A 23,786-nucleotide genomic window follows, 5' to 3' on the forward strand; every position below is an offset into this window, starting at 1 on the left:
GACTGATGTTATGACATGGTGTGTATGTGTGACTGCATTGTAGGTTAGAACATCTAATTGTACTCTGATGTCTTGACTGATGTCATGACACACTTGAGTAGTTACTGCAGGATTAGCTAATACAGGATTTATTGAATGTCAAACTGGATGTTGTGACATTCATCCCTGTCAGCAGATACTGAGGAATAGAACAGTTGGTGTTCTGTTAGAGCTTAGTATTCATTTGCAGTCTGGTTATCAAGGAAATACTAGACCTGGCATAAGGCCTACTATTTGAATGTCAAACTGGATGTTATGACATTCATCATGGACAGTAGATACTGAATAATAGACAGAGTGGTGTTCTGCTACACTTCAGTATGTTTCTTAGTCTGTTCTTCAAGAGGATAACAGAACTGACTTAAGGCCAAATGTGTAAATGTCAAATTGGATACTTTGACATTTATTAATTGTAAGATGTTACTGTAGTATGGTCATTTTGGTCATATACAGGTTAGCAAAATTGTACAGTCTGCTTTCTGGAAAAACAGACTTAGCATATGATCCTTGATGTCAAGCTGAATGTCATGACATTCATTCCTGACAGCATATGCTATATTGTAGGTTGTTCAGTTTTCTGTTTCAGCTTTTTCTCAGGCTATTCTTCAGGGATTCAACAGCTGAGAGAAAATCCAGGAAATCAACAACCAAGCTACATTTAATGAACCTAACAAATAGCCTATTTGTTAGTAACCTAGATGTGGAATTTAGGGGAACTCGCGTGACCTTAAATTCAGGAGAATACAAGTGCAAAGGCCCAAGTACTGCAATATAAAAGGAAGTCGCTCCTTCATTCAGAACTGGGGATTTTGAGGCGTGAAGATTTAGTGTGTCCATCATACTTCACTGCTGTATTTTTGTGAGTCTTGTATTAGACATATCTTGTAAGCCAAGCCATTATCACGTAGATGATAGCTTTGGCATAGGGTGTTCATTGAGTTGTAAGTGTTGTGTCGCTCAAAGCTTTTAAGCGTGAGTGCTGTGTATCTTGATTAAAGCTGTTAAGCACAATCAAGAGTTGTTTGAAGTGTGACTTCAAAATTGTCTTTAATATTGATTAAAGGTAGTAATCACTGAGGTGATTGAGGGGGAGTGAGTAGGAACTCTGATCTTAGAGTAAGATTGAAATTGCATTGGGTAGGGATTAAGTGAAGAGTTGTAAACGGGTGAGTTTAGCTTTGAATTAATACTACTGATAGTGGATTTCCTCCCTGACTTGGTAGCCCCCAGATGTAGGTCATGTTGGACTGAACTAGGTAAACAATTACTTGTGTTATTTACTGCACTTACTTTTAAGTTCTGCATAAGTCTTGTCTGTGCAGAATTGGATGTCATAACAACCCGTGTGACATCTAAAGTTTGATAACTAGAATTTCAATTGGCATCAGAGCAGGCACCTTGCCTGTTAATATCTGTGTGAGATTTAGGGAAGTTACTTTCTAGTACCATGGACAAGGATATAGGACACTCAAATAGACCACCCATGTTGGATGGCTCTAACTATGATGACTGGAAGCCTCGTATGATAGCCTTCTTAAGGTCTCTAGATAGTAAAGTCTGGAGAGCTGTCAACAAAGGATGGGAACATCCAACAAAGACAGGTGAAGATGGAGTCAGTGTGCAGATTCCTGAAGAAGAGTGGGACAAGGAGCAAGAGGCATTAGCTCTTGGAAATTCCAAGTCCTTGAATGCATTATTCAATGGAATCAGTAAGAACATCTTCAGGCTGGTGCACCACTGTGAACTAGCTAAGGAAGTTTGGGATACCCTCAAGGTAACTCATGAAGGTACTTCCAAGGTGAAGATGTCCAAACTTCAGATGCTGACCACCAAGTTTGAAAATCTGAGGATGAAAGAGGATGAGACTATTCATGACTTTCACATGAATATTCTTGAAATTGCAAACACATCTGGTGGACTTGGTGAGAAAATGGCTGAAGAGAAACTTGTAAGAAAGATTCTCAGGTCCTTGCCTAAGAGATTTGCTATGAAGGTCACAACCATAGAAGAGGCTCAAGACATCTGCAAGATGAAGGTAGATGAGCTCATTGGTTCCCTCCAAACCTTTGAAATGGGCTTAGGTGAGGATACTGACAGGAAGAACAAGAGCATAGCCTTTGTTTCAAATACTGAAGAGGAATCAGAAGAAGGAAACTGTGGAGGAAATGAAAGCATCTCAGAAGCCATAGCCATGCTTGGAAGACAGTTCACCAAGTTCATAAAGAAGGTTGATCAACAGGGTAGACCCAATGTCAAGAACATCCCGTCTGACATAAGGAAAATATCAACTCCTGAAGAAAAGTTCAACCAAGGCAAGGGAATCCAGTGTCATGGATGTGAAGGATATGGTCATATTAAAGCAGAATGCCCTACCCTTCTCAAGATGCAAAGGAAAGGGCTGACTGCCACCTGGTCAGAAGAAGACACTGAGAGTGAATCTGAAGGAGAGTCTGCTAAACATGTCATAGCTCTGACCAGTGTTTGTGCCTCAGAGGATAACTCAAGCGGAGATGAGCTTACCTTGGATGAACTTGCTGCCTCATATAAAGAACTATGTGTTAAAAGTGCAGAAGTATGCATCCAAGGAGAGAAGCAGAAGAAACTCATCAAAGAGCTGGAAGCTGAGAAACAGAAGCAGCTGAAAATCATAGAGGGTCTAAATTGTGAGATTTCCTTGCTGACTTCTAAGCTAGACCAAATGACCAAATCCATCAAGATGTTGAATAAAGGAACTGACACCTTGGAAGAGATTCTAAAGGTAGGACAGATGTCAGGATCCATGTCTGGGTTAGGCTTCGCTAAGAAGTCTTCGTCTGAACTCAAAAAGTCTAAGGCTGGAGTTCAGAAATTCAAGCGGAAGTCACATCCGATGTCTCAACATCAGGGAACCAGAATGAGTAAACATCAGAAGAAGAAATTTCAAAGATGGAGATGTCATTACTGTGGGAGATTCGGTCACATAAAACCTTTCTGCTACAGGCTGCATGGTTATCCAAACCAGACTTCTCAGGGAAGACCTAAGAAGAAGGCGTCCAAGCACAACACCCCCATTAAGAAACAAAAATGGGCTGCGAATCAGACACCTCATGTCAAACCAAAGCAGCAGACATCTGAGATTAATCTCTCCCATGAGAATCAACAATGTGTTGCTAAACTAGCTCACACTTCTCCCAGGGCACCTACCAGACATGACTGGTACTTTGATAGTGGCTTCTCAAGGCATATGACTGGGATAAGCAACCTATTGGGGAATCCACAACCCTCTACCATCAGATGTGTGACGTTTGGTGATGGAGCTAAAGGAGAAGTACAGGGTGTGGGTGAACTGGACTATCCTGAAGCTCCAATACTGAGAAATGTACTGTTGGTAAAAGGACTGACTGCAAATCTCATAAGCATAAGTCAGCTATGTGACCAAGGATTCAAGGTGGAATTCACTAAGGGAGGATGTGTGGTGTTGAATGGGTGCAATCAGGAAGTGATGAGAGGAGACAGATCCAAAGATAACAACTATCTATGGAAATCTAAAGACTCAGGCCACTTTCCCAAGTGCTCCTTAGCCAAGGGAGATCAGGAAGGGAAGCTGGGACGTGGAAGACTTGATCAACTTCATGTAAAAGGAATGAAGAAGAGCATTTCCAAGGGAACTATGAGAGGAGTCCCATATTTGTCTTTAGATAAAAAGACAGACTGTGGAAAATGTCTGATTGAAGGTTATGAGCCAGTGGCACCTATGGGTCATGATATGACAGCAAGGGAGAAACAGATGGGTGTACTATTGTCATCTGCAGAAACCAAATACCTAGCCTCTGGTAGCAGGTGGTCAACCCCAGTATGGAGGAACCTGATGCAGACTGAGTACAATGTTACCCAGAATGTCATGACATTGTACGTTAATCAGTTTGAAAATAGTAAGGGCAAAGAGGGAATGTATACGTCTGATAAGTTATAGCAACTAATGAAGTTAGTTAGCTACTGTTTAGTAAGTCAAATTATTAAACAACAAATAGTATGCTCTGAGTGGTCAAAAACTAATAGACCTTACTCTTGCAACAAGCGTTTCACATTCCGTCGCTTCAACTCTCATTCGTGCAAACCTTCTTCCAAAGAAACGGTTCAACTCACCTCTGAGATATTCAGCATGGCTCACCAATCCGATTCCACCTCCTACACTACTGTGTCCGATTCCCCCAGCACGGAGTCCTGCAACCCTAACCGGGAGGAGATTGGTGGTGACGCTGCAACATCTTCTCATGCAAGAAGACCAAAAGAAACGGTCTCCAGAATCTCCTCAGCTATCGCTCTGGACAAACCATCCAAGGAAGGATCGAGGTATGTGCATAATGCCATTGCTTCTATTGTCACTAAGATTCTGTCTGGTGATCAGAATGTTCCTGGGGTTTCCGTTCCCTTGAACACTATCATACCCGATGAGGTTGCATGTCGAGAAACCGCAGTCGTGGTAAAAGAGAATGTGTCTGGAATACCTGAAGAGGGCCCTAAGAACGATAAACCTGTAAACAAGGTGAGAGGTGAGAAGGTCAATGTCAGTCAAGGTGTTGATGACAACTCTAGAGCTGAAACAGTTAACCTGGAAGAGTTCTCTGATAATGAACTTTTGGCTTCAGTCATCCCTAGAATAGCCAAGAGGGTTAGGACTAGGAGGAAGAAAAAGATTGTGGTACAGAGGTCCCCAACCAAGGAGGTCGATGAGACAACCCCTCCCAAGCAAGCAGTGACAGAGAGTGCACGCAAAAGAAAAGGGCATGGACCTGTAAAATCTTGGAGCAAAGAGGTGCCCAAGAAAATAAAGACCAAGGCTGCTGTGGTGGAGTCTGACTCGGATGTTCCTTGTGATGTCACAACATCCCTGTCCAAGAAGAAGCCAACCTCTAGCAAGTTGGCTGCTAGTGTTCCAGAGGTACCCATTGACAATGTGTCCTTCCATTTTGCCTCTAGTGTGAACAGGTGGAAGTATGTCTACCACAAGAGACTGGCCTTGGAAAGGGAATTGGCTCAGAATGCCTTGGAGTGTAAGGAGATTGTGGACCTCATTAAAGAGGCAGGGCTAATGAGAACTGTGAATCAGCTCCCAAAGTGCTATGAGACCTTGGTGAAGGAGTTCATTGTTAATCTGTCTGAGGAGTATGCAGATGGGAAGTATAGAGAATTTAGAAAAGTCTATGTGCGTGGCAAGTGTGTGACTTTTTCCCCCTCAGTAATTAATCTGTATCTGGGAAGAGCAGATGAAGTGCACCCAGAGCTTGAAGTGACTGACAACAGAATCTGTCAAGTCATCACTGCAAATCAAGTCCGGAAGTGGCCTCTTAGAGGGAAGCTGGTGGCCAGCCAACTCAGTGTGAAATATGCCATGTTACACAAAGTTGGAGCTGCAAACTGGGTCCCTACGAATCACAAGTCAACTGTGTCTATGATGTTAGCAAAGTTCATCTATGCAGTTGGTACCAAGGCAAAGGTGGACTATGGTACCTACATCTTTGAGCAGACCATGAAGCATGCTGGAAGTTTCAGTGTGAAGGGACCTATAGCCTTTCCATCTCTCATTTGTGGCATTGTGTTGAACCTGTAACACCTCAAAATTTGCCCTCCTTTCTTGGGACTAGTTTAACATATTGCATTTCATTTCTTAGGTCATTAGTCATTGCACATTTGCACATCATATGGCCACAACATGCAAGTCATCCTCCTAGGTCTTGATCAGAAGATAAAGAGGTTAAGATTCAAGCTGAGGGTTTCATTGAATTGATCACTAATCATCTAAGGGTTGGTGATTCAAATTAGGGTTTCTTGGTTCCTCAAGGAGGGTTGAGCTTTATCTTGGTTGAAATGGTACATCATCATCATCATGGTCTTGTCATCACCAAGAGGTTCCTTATGCTTGATCAGATACCTTGAGATTAGGGTTTTGACCTCTGGTCAACCCTAATCATCTGCATTGTGCCAATCAGGGCTTGTCAAGGAGATGAGGGTTCCATTGATATGGGAGATCATCATGAGGTTTTATTGAGCTTATGGAAGCTAGGGTTTCATCATTGAGCCATTTCATCAGGAGTTTGAGGCTCAAGTTCATCTATGCATGGCAAATTCATCTATCAATCAGAAAAGGTCAACTGATGGATTTGGAGGTGGGAGAGGGTTAGAGACACTTCATTCATGTCCAAACAAGTTTCATTTGACATTTCAAAGATCAAGAATGAAGAAAATAAAGTCAGATGAAAACTTTCCAAAAATAGAAAGTGACTTGTAATTCAAAATTGCCAAAAATGGAAAGGTTTTCTCCTTGAAATTACATGTCCAAAAATGCTTCAAATAAACTTTTGTCCAACATGAAAGTTGTAGATCTTGTTCTCACCTTTCCAAAAAGTCCAAGAACATGAATTTATCATGTGTGGTTGGCAAGTTATGGATTGATCATTGTCAAGAAAAGTTGAACTTCAACAAGGCATAACTTTTGATTCACAAGGCCAAATGAAGTGAGACTTTTTGGAGCAAATTTCTTTTGATCTCCTCTATCCAAATCAAGCATTACATTTCATGAATTGTGCTCACACAAAAATTCCATTTTTCAAGTGAATCAATTTGAATTTTTGGAGGGAAAAGGTGATTTTGAAAACTATGCACAATTTTCACTCCAAACCAATTGCATTGGCCTTGAAACAGAAATTGCAACTTGCTGCAAGGGATTTTGGCACTGTTCCATTGGCACATGATCATAAGGGCATTTTGGCAAAATTGCATAACATGTTCAATTCACTAATCCATTTCCATTTTTGCTAATCATGTTTAACAAGCTGGATTAACCGGTGGTATTTAAAGCTAATCATAACAGAATTCTGCATCAACAATCCACAATCTCAGATCCAAACTCATTTTCATCTCAAATTCTCTCAAATTCTCTCAAATCCTCTCAAATTTCTTCAACTTTTTTTCATCGAATTTCACCATTCCTTTTGCTTGTTCTTGTGTTGATCATCATCTATAGGTATTATTGGAGATCTGTTGAAGCAAATCTTTGAAAATTCTTGAAGAATCGCATCTGTTGCAGCTTGCATATTCACATGGCAGTTGGAGATTTCTTCGAATCTGAGCATTGTTGAGCTAAAGTACATCATTCATTCATCTTCCTCTGCGTCATTGAGCATCTGTTTTCACAATTGGAGTCTTGAAACAAGCAAATCAAGATCTGCTTCATCATTAAGGTTGGAATTCGACCACTCCATTTCTTGCAATTCTCATGTGGCTTTTGTAGATCTTAGCATGTAGAGTACACTGCACTTTAGATCTAGCATTTTCATGCAAAATTGAGGAAGATATCTGGATTTGAATGTTGATTGTCAAAACTTCTTTTGCTCGATGCTTTGGATACAGTTAGAATTAATTGAAATCAATGCTAGATTAGTGTTGTGTGATGAATGATGAATCGATCCATATATTTTTCATGCATTTCTGTGGAGTTTGGATTATGTTGATGATGAACAGCAAGAATACGATGAGTTTGCTTAGGTTTTGTTTCCAGATCGTGTGTAGATCTTGCCTGGCCTTCATTCTGCATGAATTTTCTGTTTGTATGCCATGTGACCAATAGCAGCGCGCCACATCTTTTAGTGAAACGGAGCGTTTCACTTGAAGCGCGCTCCATTTGAATTGTCCAGGGGTTCGATTCCCCGCTCCACACAAATTTCATTTTGCCTTGTATTTTCTCCATGCTATGTTATTCATATTCATATGCTTCCTTTTCACATTTTTTTATTTTTCTTCCACATTCAAAATTCATAACTCATTCAATATTTGTCCAATTAACATGAGGTTTTTTCCATGATGTGCCATGTCTAGTATTTTTTGATGATTTTTAATGAATTTGTGCACGGTTGGAAAAAAATAATTGCCTAGGGTTTGTTATCACATGTCATTTCTTGCACATAGCTTGCCATTTCATTTCTGAAATCATGATGGTTGATCCAAAATTCTTGAAATTTTGCATGCATAAACTAGAGACCTTAAGTGACATTTTGGTATTGAGTTTGTGATTTTTTCTTTCCTGGTTTGTGAGATATGAGCTTTTGAATCTAGGTGTGACAATGTATGTCACACCATTTCTTGCTTGATTTCTTGATTTTTGTTACCATGCCATATGAACTCGAAATGATCTGAAAATTTGCATGTCGAATCTTCTGGATGTTAAGTTTGAATGTGAATTTTTGTGGATTTTTTGAGTGCATTTCCAATTTGTGTGAGAATTTCCTTTCTGTTTGACCAAATGTGGACCTTTTGTGAGTCATGATCTTAAATGTTATGTGAAATTCTTAATATGTATTGGATGGACTTGAAATTTTGTGGAGTGGTTATAGACATCTTAAAGTTTGTCATGGTTTTGGTTTGGTGCATTTATCATGTTCCTACTCTGTTTTGTGCTTGCTTGAAGTTGATGCATGATTTTGTGCCTTGTATGAGCTTGTTTGAACATGCATTGACTTAGGGGTTTTATTTGACTTGCTTCCATTTGTCCAAATGGCATGAAAATTGGTGTGATGATCATGTGATGAATTCTGTTTAGCTATGATTTTTTCTGGGATTTATTGAATTATTTTTTATTGAGTTTGGATTGATTCATTCTGTTTGGTCCAATGAGCTTTGAAATTGCACACTTTTCCTTAGATGCTTTGTGAAATAATTTTGGTGTATGATATGAACATGGGACCAATTGGATGTTGTTCTAATTTGATTGAACTTCATTTTTGATAATTTTCATGTTTTGTTTTGGAATATTTCTCTTTCTTTGACCCTAGGCCTTGTCCTAGGGGTTTGCTTCTCATGTTTGAGTTGTATTTTCAGGACAAAAAGCATATGGCATGGAGGAATTAATTCACTTGGCTTGAGTTGCTTGTTGTGATTGATGTTGATTAACATTAAGTTTGTTTTGTAGGTGGCTTCTAATTCATTTGTGTTGAGCATTGGCTTATGCTTTGCTTGATGCATTGCTTGTGTACAGTTAACTGTTGATTATTAGTTTGTCTGCTTGACTGTTTGAGCTGTGTACTGACTATGTTAGATTGTTTTCAGGTACATTAGTTGCTATAGTTCATTGTGAACTTGCTTTTTGCTGTTGCTTGGTGTAGCACCTCAAATTTGCACCTATTATTGTGCATACCATCTCATATTAGGTCATAGCATATCATAATCCATTGCATAGCATTTGCATTGTCCCCAGTTGCCTCAAGAGCAAGCAAGCCGAAATTAAGTCAAACTGATCAGGAGATCAGTCAACCAATCAAGCAAAGGTGCTTCTCAAGGAGAAAAAGCCCTAGGGTTTGTCCAACAAATTCACATGACTTGGAGGTCTATTTGAAGTGTTCAAGTCAAGGGTTGAAGGCTCAGAGGTCAACAGTCAATGCACAGGCAGGCAGAAAACCCTAAACAGTCAACAATCAATCAAAGCAGTGGATGGTGGCCATTCTTGTGGAATTTGGGCACCATGGTCAATAATCAAGAGTTCATTTGTCTTGGGACATCATTTGAAGTCAAGGTCTCAAGGAACTAGGGTTTGGAATTCATCAGAAGTGCACAGTCAAGTCCAAAACCCTAGAAAGTCAAAGTTGGTCAACTGTGGTTGATTCTTTGGATTTGATGGATAGAAATGGTTTGAAGGAGCTTATTCATGTCCTAATAGGCCTCATATATCATGGCAATCAATATCATTGAAGAATCAAGTCAAACAGAAGATTTTCCAGAAATAGAAACTGGACCTGTAATTTCAACTGCCAAAAATAGAAACTTCTTGATCCTCAACTTGCATCATGATACAAGCTCCAAATGAATTTTTGCCCAACATGAAAGTTGAAGATCTTGTTCTCCCATTTTCAAAAAGTCCAAGAACATCAAAATCCCATGTGTGGTTGTCAAGATATGATCAAATCATTTTCATCAATTTGTGAACTTCAAAGGGCCATATCTCCCAAACCATAAGGCCAAATTTGGTGGGGTTTTTTCCTACAAACCACATTTTTCATCCTCTTTCCAAAAATATAAATTTCATGACCTAAAACCTTACCATTCAAAATGACATTTTTGGACCTTTTTCATTTAAAATCAAAGTTTGACCAAACTTTGACTTTTTGAATTAAAACTTTTTTCACCATTTGGCCAATTGAGATTGCTTTTATATCAAATTTGAGACATGTTCCAATTCTTAAACCATGTTCATATCACCATTATGCCACAATTATGGACCAAAATGCATATGTGACAAATTTTGCAAATGGCTTGAAACAAGTGAGACAAAGCTGGCAATTGGTGTACAGACCACAAACAACATTTGCAAAGGTCTGTTTGCAGCATTAAGGCCCAAAAAACGTGCAGCACTTGTACCTCCAATTACACTTGACCAAACATTAGCAACTTTGCAAATTACTTCATTAGCACTAAACCAACTTACCATTTGATTAGTGAATAATAAACAGATGATATAAATGCATTTCTCTGCTCATTTGAACCCTAGACACAGCCTTTGCACAGCAGAATTTCTCACTCTCTCACTTTTGCATTTTTGCACAAATTGCATTTTCTGCCAAAATCACCAAAACCCTCGAGCACCCTTGGTTGTTCCTTGCTCTAGACCATATTTGGAAGCTTGTTCAAGCCTCATTCATCAACTGTGCTGCAGCATAATGACTGTTTCATCCAAAGCTCCATCAATGGCAGATCGTGTTTGCGGCTAGAAACCAGTTTGTTGAGCTAAAACTCGTGCATCATCAACCACCTGGAACTTAAAGCTTCAACTGTTTCAACTTTTCATAGCCAAATCAACACTGTTCCAGCTTTGTCTTCAAGAACAAGTAGGTTTTCGACTCTCTCTATTTCCAAAATCATAAGATGAATCGTGTAAATCTTGTTGCCATGAGCTTACTAAGCTTTGAATTGAAGGAAACGGTTAAGATTTGAGAGAGAAATTCGAAATCCATTTTTGATGTTCATTTGTATTCTTGCATGATTTGTCCATTCTATTTTGATTTGGGTTTAATAGATGTTGATTTATGTTCAAGCATGTTTAGAGGAACATTTTGGTATTTTGGATGTTTGATTTTGTTAAGAAAATTATGTTGTTGCAATTTGCTGTGATGAGAGTGGATACTGGACATTTATTTCATGCAAATATGATGCTGGAAGTTCCTACAGCCATGCCTTTAAATCCTTAGTTTTCTTTTCATTCTTTTCGCTGTACCTGTTGGTGTGCAAAGAGTATTTTAATTGGTCATGTTGTTTTTCTACTGTTGCTTTTGATCCTAGGATTAATGTTGATTGATTGCTCTTTAATTCCAACTTTTATCATACTGCTACAGCATGTACCATTACTTCTCTTTTAAGTGTGTCTGCTTTGCTACCAACACCTTTGCCTTGGCTTCACCTCACTGGCCCAGCGTATCGCCCTGCTTGCGCTTTTGTTGGCCATTAGTTTTTGTTGGATGGGCGTGGGCCCCACTAGCCTGGGAAATACTGAGGTTTTCCCTGTTTTAAAACCTACTGTTGTTGCTTTTGTTTGCATAAATTGTACTGTAGCATTGCCATTTAAGTCTGTAGGTTTTATTTCTTTGGGATACTTGCTGTTGTTGCATGCTGTTTTTTTGAGGCTGCATTGTGGTTGGTTAATTCAGGGTGGGCCATGCAATTTCCTAGTGGTCGTGGGTCCCACCGGCTGGGATTCAAAATCCCATCAAAATGGCATTTCCGATTTCTGCATAGGGAGCATAGCACTCAATTCTGGGCATTCTTTTTTAAACATGCCAGGCTTTTGTTTTATACTGTAGCCATACCTTTTCAGAGTCGTAGCTGTGCATGTCGGTTTTAGAGGAATATTTTAATTGGTCATGGTGTTGTCCACTGTTGGGTCCTAATTGCTGTGCCGTGTAAACAACCATTGGTTACTTTTCTAATTCATTCTCAATTATCACAATGGCCAGGTGCTAGCTACAACAACAGCATGTACCGTTTTTTTTGTCTGCTTTACTGCCAACACTGCCATGCATTTATTTTGCTGTTCTTCCTTGTACCGTGGGTCCCACTTGGTGACTAGTACGTAGGAACCATTTAGTGGAATACTGAAGCCTCCTCAGCAAAGTGCTTTTCGTTTTCTTTTTCTTTTTTTTTTTTTTTTTTTTTTTTTTTTTTTTTTTTTTTTTAATAATTATTAAATAATCATTTAATTCATTTTCTATTTGGCAATGTTTATTTCATTTTGTTTACTCAACTTCAACAATTGATTTCTCATTCATTATTCATCCAAAAATCATGAGAATTTTTCTATCATGTTCATAAAAATGTCCTCTATTTTATTGTGATTTTTAATTAATTTTTCATTGGTTGGATTTTTATTGACAATTGTTTTCCCAACATGTATGCATAAATGATACCCTTGGCCATTTCAATTGTGAAATACTCATGATACATTCTTTGCCCTTGAAACTTTTTGTGATGAAACTAGACATGTTCACTTTCATTTTGATATAAAGTTTGTGGATTTCCCATTTGTGGTTTGCTGGATATGATTTTTTGAAGTTATGTGTCACATTTGGTGTCACAACATGATCATGTATTTTCACAAATTTTGTCCACACACTTCCCCACATCCAAATGACTCCAAATTTTGCATGAATGATCCCTTGTATGTCTATTTGATGTATGAATTTTCTTGGAATTAATCTTGCTGTTTTCCATTTGATTGTGAATTTTCTTCCATGCTTGGTCATTTGTTGACTCTTTGTGCTATGCATTGCCATACCTTTTGTGAAATTCTCAAATCATATTGTATGTCCATGAAATTTCATATGTGAAAACTAGACTCTTTGAGCTTTGCATTGGTGTTAATCTCATTCATTTCTCTTCTGTTTTCAAATTGATATGGTTTTTTGAAGTTGACCTATGCTTGTTGACTTTCACCATGCTTACTTGAATTTGGTTTGACTTCATGATTTTACTTGACTGCCTTCCTCTCATCCAAATGCCATGAAATTTTACATGTATACCATGTTAGATGTTAGGATTGAGTGTGATTTATTTCATGATTTTGAGATTGCTTAGGTTGACTTTTGATGCAAGTCATTCTGTTGATTTTTGTATGCTTTCCTTTGCCATGTTTTGACTTCAAATATCCATGAAATGACAATGATGCATGATTTGAATGTGGGCCCAATTGTGTTTGCTTTCTAATTGGTTGACTTTGACTTTGAGTTGACTTTTCCTTGCTGCCTTGACTTTTTCTTTCATGTTTGACCCTAGGCTAGCCCTAGTGGTCCTTTGGACTTATGTTGAGTTTATCTGTTTCAGGTTGAGCATAGTGCTTCCAAGATCATACCAATTTGATTGATGTTTGTTTGTCTATATTGTGCTAACCTTTTGTTTTGTAGGTGACTCATGTAACTTGAGTCTTGCTTTGCACAGTTGACCTCCTGTGGTTGACTGTTTATCCATTTCTTTTGATTTTGACTGTTGACTTGTTTACTAATGAGTTTGACTTTTTTCAGGTACTTTAGTTGCCTAAGTTCTTTGAACTTGCTTGCTTTGCTATTTTAGCATTTGCTTTTGAGGTATAAATATTTCTTCTTCATGTAGTCTGGAGACCCGGTCTGTTATTTGACCGGGCAAACTGTCTGAAGCCCTCCTTAAGAGGCAATGCCTGTGTTTGTTTATATTTGTCCTCAGCAGGAAAAGTCCTTCAAGTAAGGCAATTGGTGGAAGGTAGGGATAAGCAATCTATCCCCCACTATTCAGTGTGTCCTCTCTTTGCCCCCAGTACCTGGTTGAAGCATTGAGATAAATACCCAAGATCTAATCGAGTCAATAATGGGGAAAGAGTTCCATCTTTCTGGACTCCCCCACTTTCTATTTGATGCTCTCTCTTATTTGAGATAGAAGCAATGAGGCACACCCCTGTCGCATCCTGCGAAAAATCAACCGGCGAGACTCAAAATAAAAACACACAGAGCCGCCACTGAACGTTATTTATCCCAAGATAGGGAAAGGAAACGCTCAGAGAAACCTGGAAAGACATGGTCTCGCGACCAGAGAGAAAAGGTTCGGGAGTCGGTTACGCGAGGGGAAGGTATTAGCACCCCTCACGTCCTAGGTACTCCTAGGGATCCACGTTCTAGAAAGATAAGGTTGCTAAACATCACACACACACACGGGGAACGCAGGTGGGATTAAGAGGAACGGGCTCGATAAGGTATCGCACCTTATGCCTACATATCTTGTCTGAACAAGAATCAGAGCCACTGTAGTTCGGCTTACGCACGCCAAACAACACAACACATACAAACAAGCAAGGGTGGCAAACATGGAGCCCGACAACCACTGGATGGAATTATGTCGGCATCCGAACCAAAACACACTCAAAAGGGCAAACGTGGAGCCCGACAGCCAATCCTGGGCTTACGTCGGCATCCGAGCCAAAACACGCACAAAACGGCAAACGTGGAGCCCGACTGCCAATCACTGGGCTTACGTCGGCATCCGAGCCAAACACACAGTCAGATAACAAGTAAACACACGCAAGAAAGAAAAAGGTTGCCCGGAGTGGTCTCGCACGACCACCTGCCTACATACCTCGTCTGGAACGAGGATCAGGGCGATGTAGTTCCCCTGAAAGGGACTAAATTGCTAACCAGAAACCGGGGAAAGATACACAATTAGGGAGCTGAGACTCGAGCCTAATGTTGTCATGCATCGTTAACCCTAAGTTCGGTTTTCTATCCTACTTGCATAAACAAGCCTATCCTAACCAGGAAAGAAGCTAGCACACAAGCATACAATCATACATCATCAAATGAGAACAGGTATCTCAAACAAGCATGTCAATCAGATATCCACATAACACGCACTATAGCCAAACAAGGGGCTCAATCAATCAGGTTTGACTGCCTAAGCAAGTCGTCTGTACAGGCTGGTTTTGCTCTTAACCTTGCCATTACGAGGCTAAGGTGAAGCAGATGTAGAGGTGAAGTGAGGATCAGACCTCACAGCTCATATCCCTAACCAGGGAGAGCTGACAAATGAGCATGGGTCCAGAATAGGGGAACCCTTCTATACTCGATGACTCTGACACAACAGATCTTGGGCTTTTGATCTCAATGCTACAACCATGTAATGGGAGCAAGGAGAAGACTCACTGAATAGTGGGGGACAGGTTGCTTGTCCCTACCTTCCACCAATTGCCTTACTTGAAGGGCTTTTCCTGCTTGGCTTAAAAATAAACATACACAAGCATTGCCTCTTAAGGAGGACTTCAGACAATTTGCCCGGCCCGGTAACAGCCGGGTCTCCAGACTACATGAAGTTTTAAGAAGTTACCTCAATGCAAATTGCTTATGCAAAGCAAAGCAAAGCAATAGTTCACAAGGAACTGAGCAACTAAAGTACCTGGAAACAATCAAACTCAGTCAGTATTCAATCAGACAAATTGTACAGCAAACAATCAAACAGTTTAAACAATACAACACAAAGCAAGCTCAAGGCTTAAGCCCAAGCTCCAACACCTACAAAACAATGTTATGTTAGTGTACAAACATCAACAACACCAATTAAAATGGACTTGTATCATTCTCCATGTACATTATGCTTTTGATCCTGAAAAACCAAGCAAACATTAGCAACTAGACCACTAGGCCAAGCCTAGGGTCCAAAAGCAAGAAAAAAGTTAAAACAGCAAGGTATTCATTAACCAACATCAAATTAACATCAAACACAAGCAAACATCATTGGTCTCATGTTTATATCATCCACCAAGCTCATGTTATGCACAAAACAATCCATATTGGTTCAAATGAAGCACCAAACATACAAACAGAATTATTGCATTCAAATCCATACCAAAACACATCCAAAAATTCTCAAATTAAATACACCTAAACAGGGGTCTATCAAGGTCTACCATGTCAAATTTGAGCTCAATTGGGCAAATGGAACCATGTCAATGAAAATCAACAAAAACAGACACCATTTCATGCTTCAATTCATACCATCAATGCATACATCCACTTCAAAAATTCATATCTCATTGAAAACAAAAAAGAAATGGATGAGACCAAAACAAGGAGGTCCTAAAATGTGTCTAGTTCGTGCATATCAAATTTCATGGCCATACAATACAATGTGAGCATTTCCCAATCATTCTACCAACCTATGTCATATGAGCTTGCACAAATGATCTCCAGAAATGAAAACTCATGATCAAATAGAAAATTCAGTGAAAAATTCTACAAAAATTCATACAACATCACGACATGCCAACCAATCATCATGCAAAATTTCAGCCAATTCCAACATGCATAGGTCATCCAATTAAATTCAACAAGTTGACATCAAGAGGTGTGACACAAATTGTCACACCTAAGTTCCAGAATTTGCTGCTCTCTAACCAGGTATCAAAAATTCATGAAATTTACATGGAAATGACCATTGATGTGTCTAGAATCATCACAAAAATTTTCAAGAATTTATTTTACATTATGAGGATTTCATGATCAAAATGGTGTAAGGTATCACAAATGCACATGTGGAAGAAACCCTAGGCAAAAATGCAAAATAATCCAAGCATAACTTTGACCAATAGGTCAAAAATCATCTACATTCAACCACAAAGTCAACAAAATTATTTCCATATTTTTGTGATTTTTCTATAATTTTCTATGATTTTTCTAAGGTGTTATGATATTTATTAACATTTTTTAGATTTTTATTGAATTAATTAAATAAATAAAGGAAATGGCATTTTGGTAATTAAAGAGGCGGGGGCGGGAAACTCCCAGTTTGAATTTTTGAAACGAAATCAGGATCTACAAGCCTCTTCATCGTCACTTCCGTCCAGAAATTTGAAGAACGTCCAAGAACACGAATTCTCAAATCTTAACCAAAACTAACAAACTTATATCCGTTGGAATCGTACGAACGTGTAGTACATGAATCTCAACTCCAATTAACCTAAAACTTCCTAAATCTCAAGAATCGATGAACCTAGGGTTTTAGATCTAAACTTCGAGTCAAGATTTCTCAGCCTACGATTGATCATTTTCAATTCCGAAACCAGCACCGTAATCTACGCGACAAGACCTTTCTCACGCACACAATTATTTGGCAAAGCATGACGATCGAATTTCGATGATACCTGCTATGGCAGTGGTGGAATCGGTTGAATTCGCGCGCGATTTGGCAAAACAGCAGCAGTATTGGCTATAGGAAGAGTGGTGTGAAGCTCCGTTTTGCTCAATTTTGCTCACAGCTCTTGAATCCGCGATTCACCATGGATGGAGCTTGAAAGTGCAGCAGCTTTTGGCGCGGCTTTGGAGGTTGAAACATGAAAACAGATGGAGTAGAGGTTGAGGCAAGATCAATGCAAAAAGAAATTCGCAAATTGATCCACAATTGGTGAAGATTGATGAATTTGAAGATTTGTGTTCTTGATGGAATTTTGAGAGAATGAGAGGTTTTTAGATCTGAATTTTGTAAATGTGGAGATTCTCTTATGATTAGGCAAGGATTTAGAATTTATATGGATGCTTAATCCTCCACTAATCCACTTAATTAGTTAAATGGTAATGTTAAGTGAAAGTGCAATTTCCTTCAATTTGGCCAAAATGCCCTCTCTCCAAATCAGTTCATGTAGCAGCTCAATTTTGGTTCCAACAAGTCCAAAATGTCATATGCAATGTGTAGAAACAAGTTTCATTTCAATTGGATGCCTATTCTTGAATTTCACTATGTGGTAGAAAAAAGTCCAATTTTGCATTTCCATTCTTCGAGCCAAAACTCAAATTATGAGGCCTAGCCATGAAATGAATATTCAAACATACTTAAAATGCCATTCCTGAGGTGTTGGAAAAAGTCCCATTCAAAAATTCTAATTATTTTGACATTTGGACGATTTTGCCCCTGGTCCAATTCAGCTGTCCAGTTGAAAAGTGACTTTTTGCCTTGGCCATTTTTGAACAAATCCAATGATGCACCCTCAAAGTACATGTCAAATGGAGTTTGTGCATATAAAGAACTTGCAATTTGGACAAACCATGTGGAAGTTATGGCCTCCTGATTACGGTCTTTTCTGAAATTCACTGAGCCATATCTCGCAAACCGTACATCGGATTTTCAAGTTCTTGGACTTTTTGGAAAGGTGAGAACAAGATCTACATCTGTCATGTTGAACAATTTTTCATTTGAAGCTTCCTTGGACTTCTGTTTTTGAGATCAAAAACTTTCCATTTTTGGAAACTTCAATTACAAGTCACTTGCTATTTTTGGCAGTTTTTGTCCTGACTTGATTTTCTTCATTTTTAAGCTTTGCAATGTCATTCAACACTTGTTCCAACATGAATGAAGTGTGTCTAACTCATCTCCACCTCCAAATCCATCAGATCATGTACAGTTGACCACAGTTGACTTTTCATCTGATAGATGAATCTGGCAATGCATTGATCAATCTGAGCCCCAATTTCCAACTGAAATGGCTCAAGGGTGATACCCTAGCCTCAATAAGCACCATATAATCATAGAATGATCCTCATCTCCATCTCAAACACCATCTCCTGATTAAGCCCTGATTGGCCCAATACCACTGATTAGGGTTGACCAGTGGTCAAAACCCTAATCTCAAGGAATCTTCTTCAATCTCCTGATGACATCCAACCATGGTGATGATGATGTATCGATTCAATCAACATGAAGACCAATACCCTTGGGAGTCACAAAACCCTAATTCACAGCTCAATCCTCAGATGGCCCATGATCAATCAGTACAACCCTAGGCTTGCACTTGACTTCCTCTTCTTCTGATCAAGACTTGGGAAGATGGCTTGCATAATGTAACCACATGATATGCAACATGAAATGCCTAATGTCCTAAAATGATATGTAAATATGTTAATGCTAGTCCCAAGAGAGGAGGGCAAATTTTGAGGTGTTACAGCTGCCCCTATTCAATCCACTGTGAACCTGTCGATACGAAATAGCCTCGGCTTTCGGATGATCAGGATGAAGAGTGATTGAATACCAAGAACAGACGAACAATTTGCACTCTGATGAGATAATAATTAACAACGCCTGTCAGCATCGGCGAAGAAACAAACTCAAAAAACGTCGACCTGGATACCAAAATAAATGGTAACGCAGGGATAACCATGGTCTGATCACCACTCATCCACGCGGGATCATTATTCTCTTTCCTTTTATCTTTTTTTCTTTTCTTGAACCCCAAAACTTTTCTTCTTGGTCTGAAACCCACTTCGGTCTGATCACCGGAACACTGGCCTGAATGCCATAAGTACTTCGACCTGATCGTCGGAAACTTCTTCGATCTGAGAATCGGAAAATCGGCCTGAACGCCACTTCGGTCTGAATACCGCCTCGGTCTGAATACCGGAAAATTGGCCTGAATGCCATAAGTACATCGACCTGATCGTCGGAAACTTCTTCGATCTGAGAATCGGAAAATCGGCCTGAACGCCACTTCGGTCTGAATACCGCCTCGGTCTGAATACCGGAAAATTGGCCTGAATGCCATAAGTACATCGACCTGATCGTCGGAAACTTCTTCGATCTGAGAATCGGAAAATCGGCCTGAACGCCACTTCGGTCTGAATACCGCCTCGGTCTGAATACCGGAAAATTGGCCTGAATGCCATAAGTACATCGACCTGATCGTCGGAAACTTCTTCGATCTGAGAATCGGAAAATCGGCCTGAACGCCACTTCGGTCTGAATACCGCCTCGGTCTGAATACCGGAAAATTGGCCTGAATGCCATAAGTACATCGACCTGATCGTCGGAAACTTCTTCGATCTGAGAATCGGAAAATCGGCCTGAACGCCACTTCGCTCGACAGAAACTTTGATGCAACATCACCTCTCAAACGGTAACCACAGCTTGAGACTAGCAGATGCTTTTAATGATGCATGATTGATTTTTCTGCGTAATGCTCCATAATTATGGAAATGCTACGCGATTATTTATTTTTCTATGCAATATGCCATGCTATTTTTTTCATGATGAATGCATAAAAAAGAAATATCCCCCCCAAGGGACTCTTCTAAGGAATACGAGACTCTCTGCTGAGGAACTCGTCACCGCTCCGATTTCCACCCTGCTGGGGGAATAGCACTGCTGCTGGGAATAAGACAACCCTTGTTGGGAAAGAACCTCCTTTGCACACAATTCCCTCGAGAAACGGATGGGGATAAGCACCACCAACACTCTGTGGGGATACAACAGTCTTCAACTTGCTGAGGATATCAATCCTGACTCTGCTTCGGGAAACCCTCACAGATACCTGCTGACTTCACTGGGGAAATGCTCACAAATACTCCGCTGGGGAATAGCAACCTCCAGACTCAACTGGGGAAGCATCATTCTATCACCTGCTGGAGATAACCATCTTGACCCTGCTAGGGAACCACATACTACTCCGCTGGGGATTACCCATGCAATCCATAGGTAGCATCAACTCAGCTGGGGATGCAGAAATTCGTCCGCTACAGGAACTTGTCCAATCCACTGGTAGGATGAACACTGCTGGAGATATATTTCTTTGAAAAAGACCCGCTCCACTCGGGGAGTAACAACCTTCAGGCCCGGCTGCTGAGGAAACACCGTTGTAAACCTGCCGGGAATAACCATCCTAACTCGGCTGGGAACCACAGACCTTAGATCTGCTGGGGATTTGGTCCTCTACTCCTGCTTGGGGACCTAGCCGGGAACTGAGAAAAGTTGGTACCACACCCATCGACTCGTCGAACCACGGTATCCACCTCCCAATCTCGTATCAGCTTTCCACTTTTGAGAACTCCCGGACTCGTCTGGACCTTTTCTGCTCCATCATCTTGTATTTCAAATCGCTCCGCGCTCGACGAGAGACGTACTCCTGGGAGTTATACAGAAATTTCAATTTTCCGAATTTGAAGAGTCTTCTTGATTAATTCCAAAGGTCGTCGTACGCCTCAACGCCTCTTCGCCACTTCTCTACCCATTCACTCATCCCTGATTGGACTCTGCGGGGAATTACACACTTTCAAGTCTTCCGACTTTGAAGAGTCTTCTTGATCAACATCAAGGATCGTCGTACGCCTCAACGTCACTCCGTCGTTTCTTCAGATATCTCTGTCCCTGATCGGACTCTCTGGGGATTTATTACAACGCTTCCACATCACAACTTGCAAGTGAGTGAAAATATCTAACAGTTCCTGCAAAACAGATCGTCAGATAAAACCGTGCCCCAGGCGTGTCCAGATTTCAACACTTGGGTCACCCAACCTTCCAAATAAGATTTCAAGCTTTCAATCTTATAAACATGCATTGGAAGGAACCTGTATGTCTTAAAATGCAAGATTCTTTATCAAAAATATCTGGATGTTTTTGCAATCAAAGCGGTAATGAAAAACAAAAACAAAATTATTTGACTGAATATGCATTTTATTGATCGGCAAAGTGTGTGGCTCAAATTGAGCAATACAAAGGAAGCAATTCCTGAAAAGAGGTAATTGCGCTCAAAAGGAAAAATCTATCCTAATGGCAATGTGAAACCCGTAATCTCATCGAGTTCCAACTCGGTTACACCCCATATGTCCTCAGACTCTCCATGCTTTCTGCCTTCTGAACAAGACAATTCTGACTGATCCCTACCGGGTATTATCCATGATGCTTTAAACCAAAGCGCAAACGATCATGCTAGGACGCAGTTGTTCGTTTCAATCCCTCTTTTGCCTGGACCGCCCTTTCGGGTTTTCAGTCCACCGGGATACCCATTTTTGCCCAAGTCGCCTTTTCGGGTTTTCGACTTGTCGGGTGTACAATTTTTCATTTATATCCCTAATTTTTGCCCGAACCTTTCTTCTGTTTTTGGTTCGCCGGGATGCCCATTTTTGCCTGGACTATTTTATTCTTTTCGTCCAGCGGGTCTCTTTTACACGAAGTATTTTTTAACTGCGTCCGCATTCACATGGGATGGAAAATCCTCACCATCCATGGTCGTTAACCACAAGGCTCCGCCAGAGAAAACCTTCTTGACCATGCTGGGGATTCATGACTGAGTGTCCGTTTGCCCCTTCGATCGTTTTGAGGAGGAAGGATCCTTTTCAGCACCATATCACCTACGTGATATACTCGAGGTCGCACCTTCTTGTCAAAAGCACGCTTCATCCGCTGCTGGTATAACTTCCCATGACAGATGGCTGCCAGCCTCATTTCTTCAATCAATCTCTCTGAGTGAGAAAGGCGTGTGCCCCAGCAGATGTACGTACCACGGTACGGTACCCAGGACACCAGCTTCGTACTTGGTCACCATTGTTGATGCATTCCATCGTGCCCCGGGCAGCACCAACTCATTCACCTTATCCTCCCCATCAGACATCAGAACCCGTTCGGATTCAGGGTCAGGCCCCTCCTCCGGGATCGGCTACTCTCAATCTTTCGATTGGAGCACCTCGAGATGTCCTCATCAGGGAACTCAAACTTCATCAGTTGATAATCCTCCATGGGTTGCGGAGCGATGTAATCAGACAATACACCCCTTGATCGCTTTCTGAGAGTATCCCAAATCAATCAACATTCTTTTGCTCTCCCGCAACCCGTCCGGTCGATGCTGGCTTCTCAAACACATACTCGATCGGATCCATCTCGGAAATCCACAAAATGGCATGAATCAGCATATACTGTCTCAGTCGGCGAGCAGCCTATGCCAAAGTACATCAAGTTTTCTCGAGCAGTGAATGTACTGTTTCACAGTCGATAAACTTTTTGCTAAGGTAAATTGCATGCTCTTTTCGACAAGACGCGTCATGCTGATCCAATACACCTCGTAGACCCCTCGAAGGCTGTCAAGTACAGATTAACAGTCTCTTTCCATAGGAGGCATCAGAGTCAGAGGTTCCTGCAACTTTTCCTTTTATTTTTTCAACACCCCTTGGCAATCATTATTTTGCCTGACCGTTCGATTTTTTTTTCAACATCCTGAATATAGGTTCGCATGTGGCTGTTTAGATGAGATGTGAACCATGACAGGTAGTTCAATCTTTCTAAGAAACCACGAACCTCTTTTTCTGTTTTTCCTCGGTTCAGGCGTTCCTCTCTTTTTTTTTTTTTTTTTTTTTTTTTTTTTTTTTTTTTTTTAAGCAGGAGCAACCTCGATTCCTCTCTGACAATGAACCCCCGACAGCTTACCGGACCGCACTCTGATAGTGCCCTTACTTGAATTCAACCTCAGTCTGAATTGTCTCAACCGGTCAAACGACTTGCCCCGGTCTGCCAGATGCCCCACTTCTGTTTGGGACTTTGCTATCATGTCAATAGCATAGCATTTGATTCCATGATGAATCATCTCATGAAACAAAGTCACCATGGCTCTCTGATACAGGCACTGGCGTTCTGCTTCTCTGGAGGACAGTCTTCTTTCCATGGCAGCCTGTGCACAATGACATTGGTATCCGACCCTGACATACCCTGACATGACCAGGCGAAGGTATCCACATGCTCCTCCAACAAGACTACCATTCTGTTCTCGATTCGCCTCTGAAGCGGCCTCATTTTCCCATTTCCTTCCTGACCTCGGCGGTGCTTGGAATAACAATCTCAACCCGCTCCTCATGCGGCTGAATCACCTTCTCCTCTTGTTTAAACAACCTGGCTAATTCCGGCAGATCACAATCTTCTTCGCTTTCTTCTTCAGCCTGATCGCTCGGATTGTCGAAGTCATATGA

General features: G+C 40.6%; 1 protein-coding gene across 1 annotated transcript; it reads left to right on the forward strand.

Moving 5' to 3' along the window:
* The first annotated feature begins 4,180 nt into the window (after positions 1–4,180).
* Positions 4,181–23,265, forward strand: LOC127096411 (uncharacterized). Its single transcript, XM_051034985.1, has 3 exons — positions 4,181–4,911; positions 5,008–5,224; positions 23,206–23,265. The coding sequence occupies exons 1-3, from the start codon at positions 4,181–4,183 to the stop codon at positions 23,263–23,265; spliced, it is 1,008 nt and encodes a 335-aa protein (XP_050890942.1).
* Positions 23,266–23,786: the final 521 nt, after the last annotated feature.

Source organism: Lathyrus oleraceus, chromosome 1 (genome assembly GCF_024323335.1).
Source record: "Lathyrus oleraceus cultivar Zhongwan6 chromosome 1, CAAS_Psat_ZW6_1.0, whole genome shotgun sequence".
NCBI classification, from domain to species: Eukaryota; Viridiplantae; Streptophyta; class Magnoliopsida; order Fabales; family Fabaceae; genus Lathyrus; species Lathyrus oleraceus.

What these genes read in the sequence shown, in the direction of transcription:
- LOC127096411 (XM_051034985.1), top strand. Translation starts at nt 4,181, where the DNA reads ATGGCTCACCAATCCGATTCCACCTCCTACACTACTGTGTCCGATTCC. An exon ending in TGTGATGTCACAACATCCCT is followed by an intron (nt 4,912 to 5,007) that starts GTCCAAGAAGAA and finishes TAGTGTGAACAG; the next exon opens with GTGGAAGTATGTCTACCACA. An exon ending in GAGAATTTAGAAAAGTCTAT is followed by an intron (nt 5,225 to 23,205) that starts GTGCGTGGCAAG and finishes TTTTTTAAGCAG; the next exon opens with GAGCAACCTCGATTCCTCTC.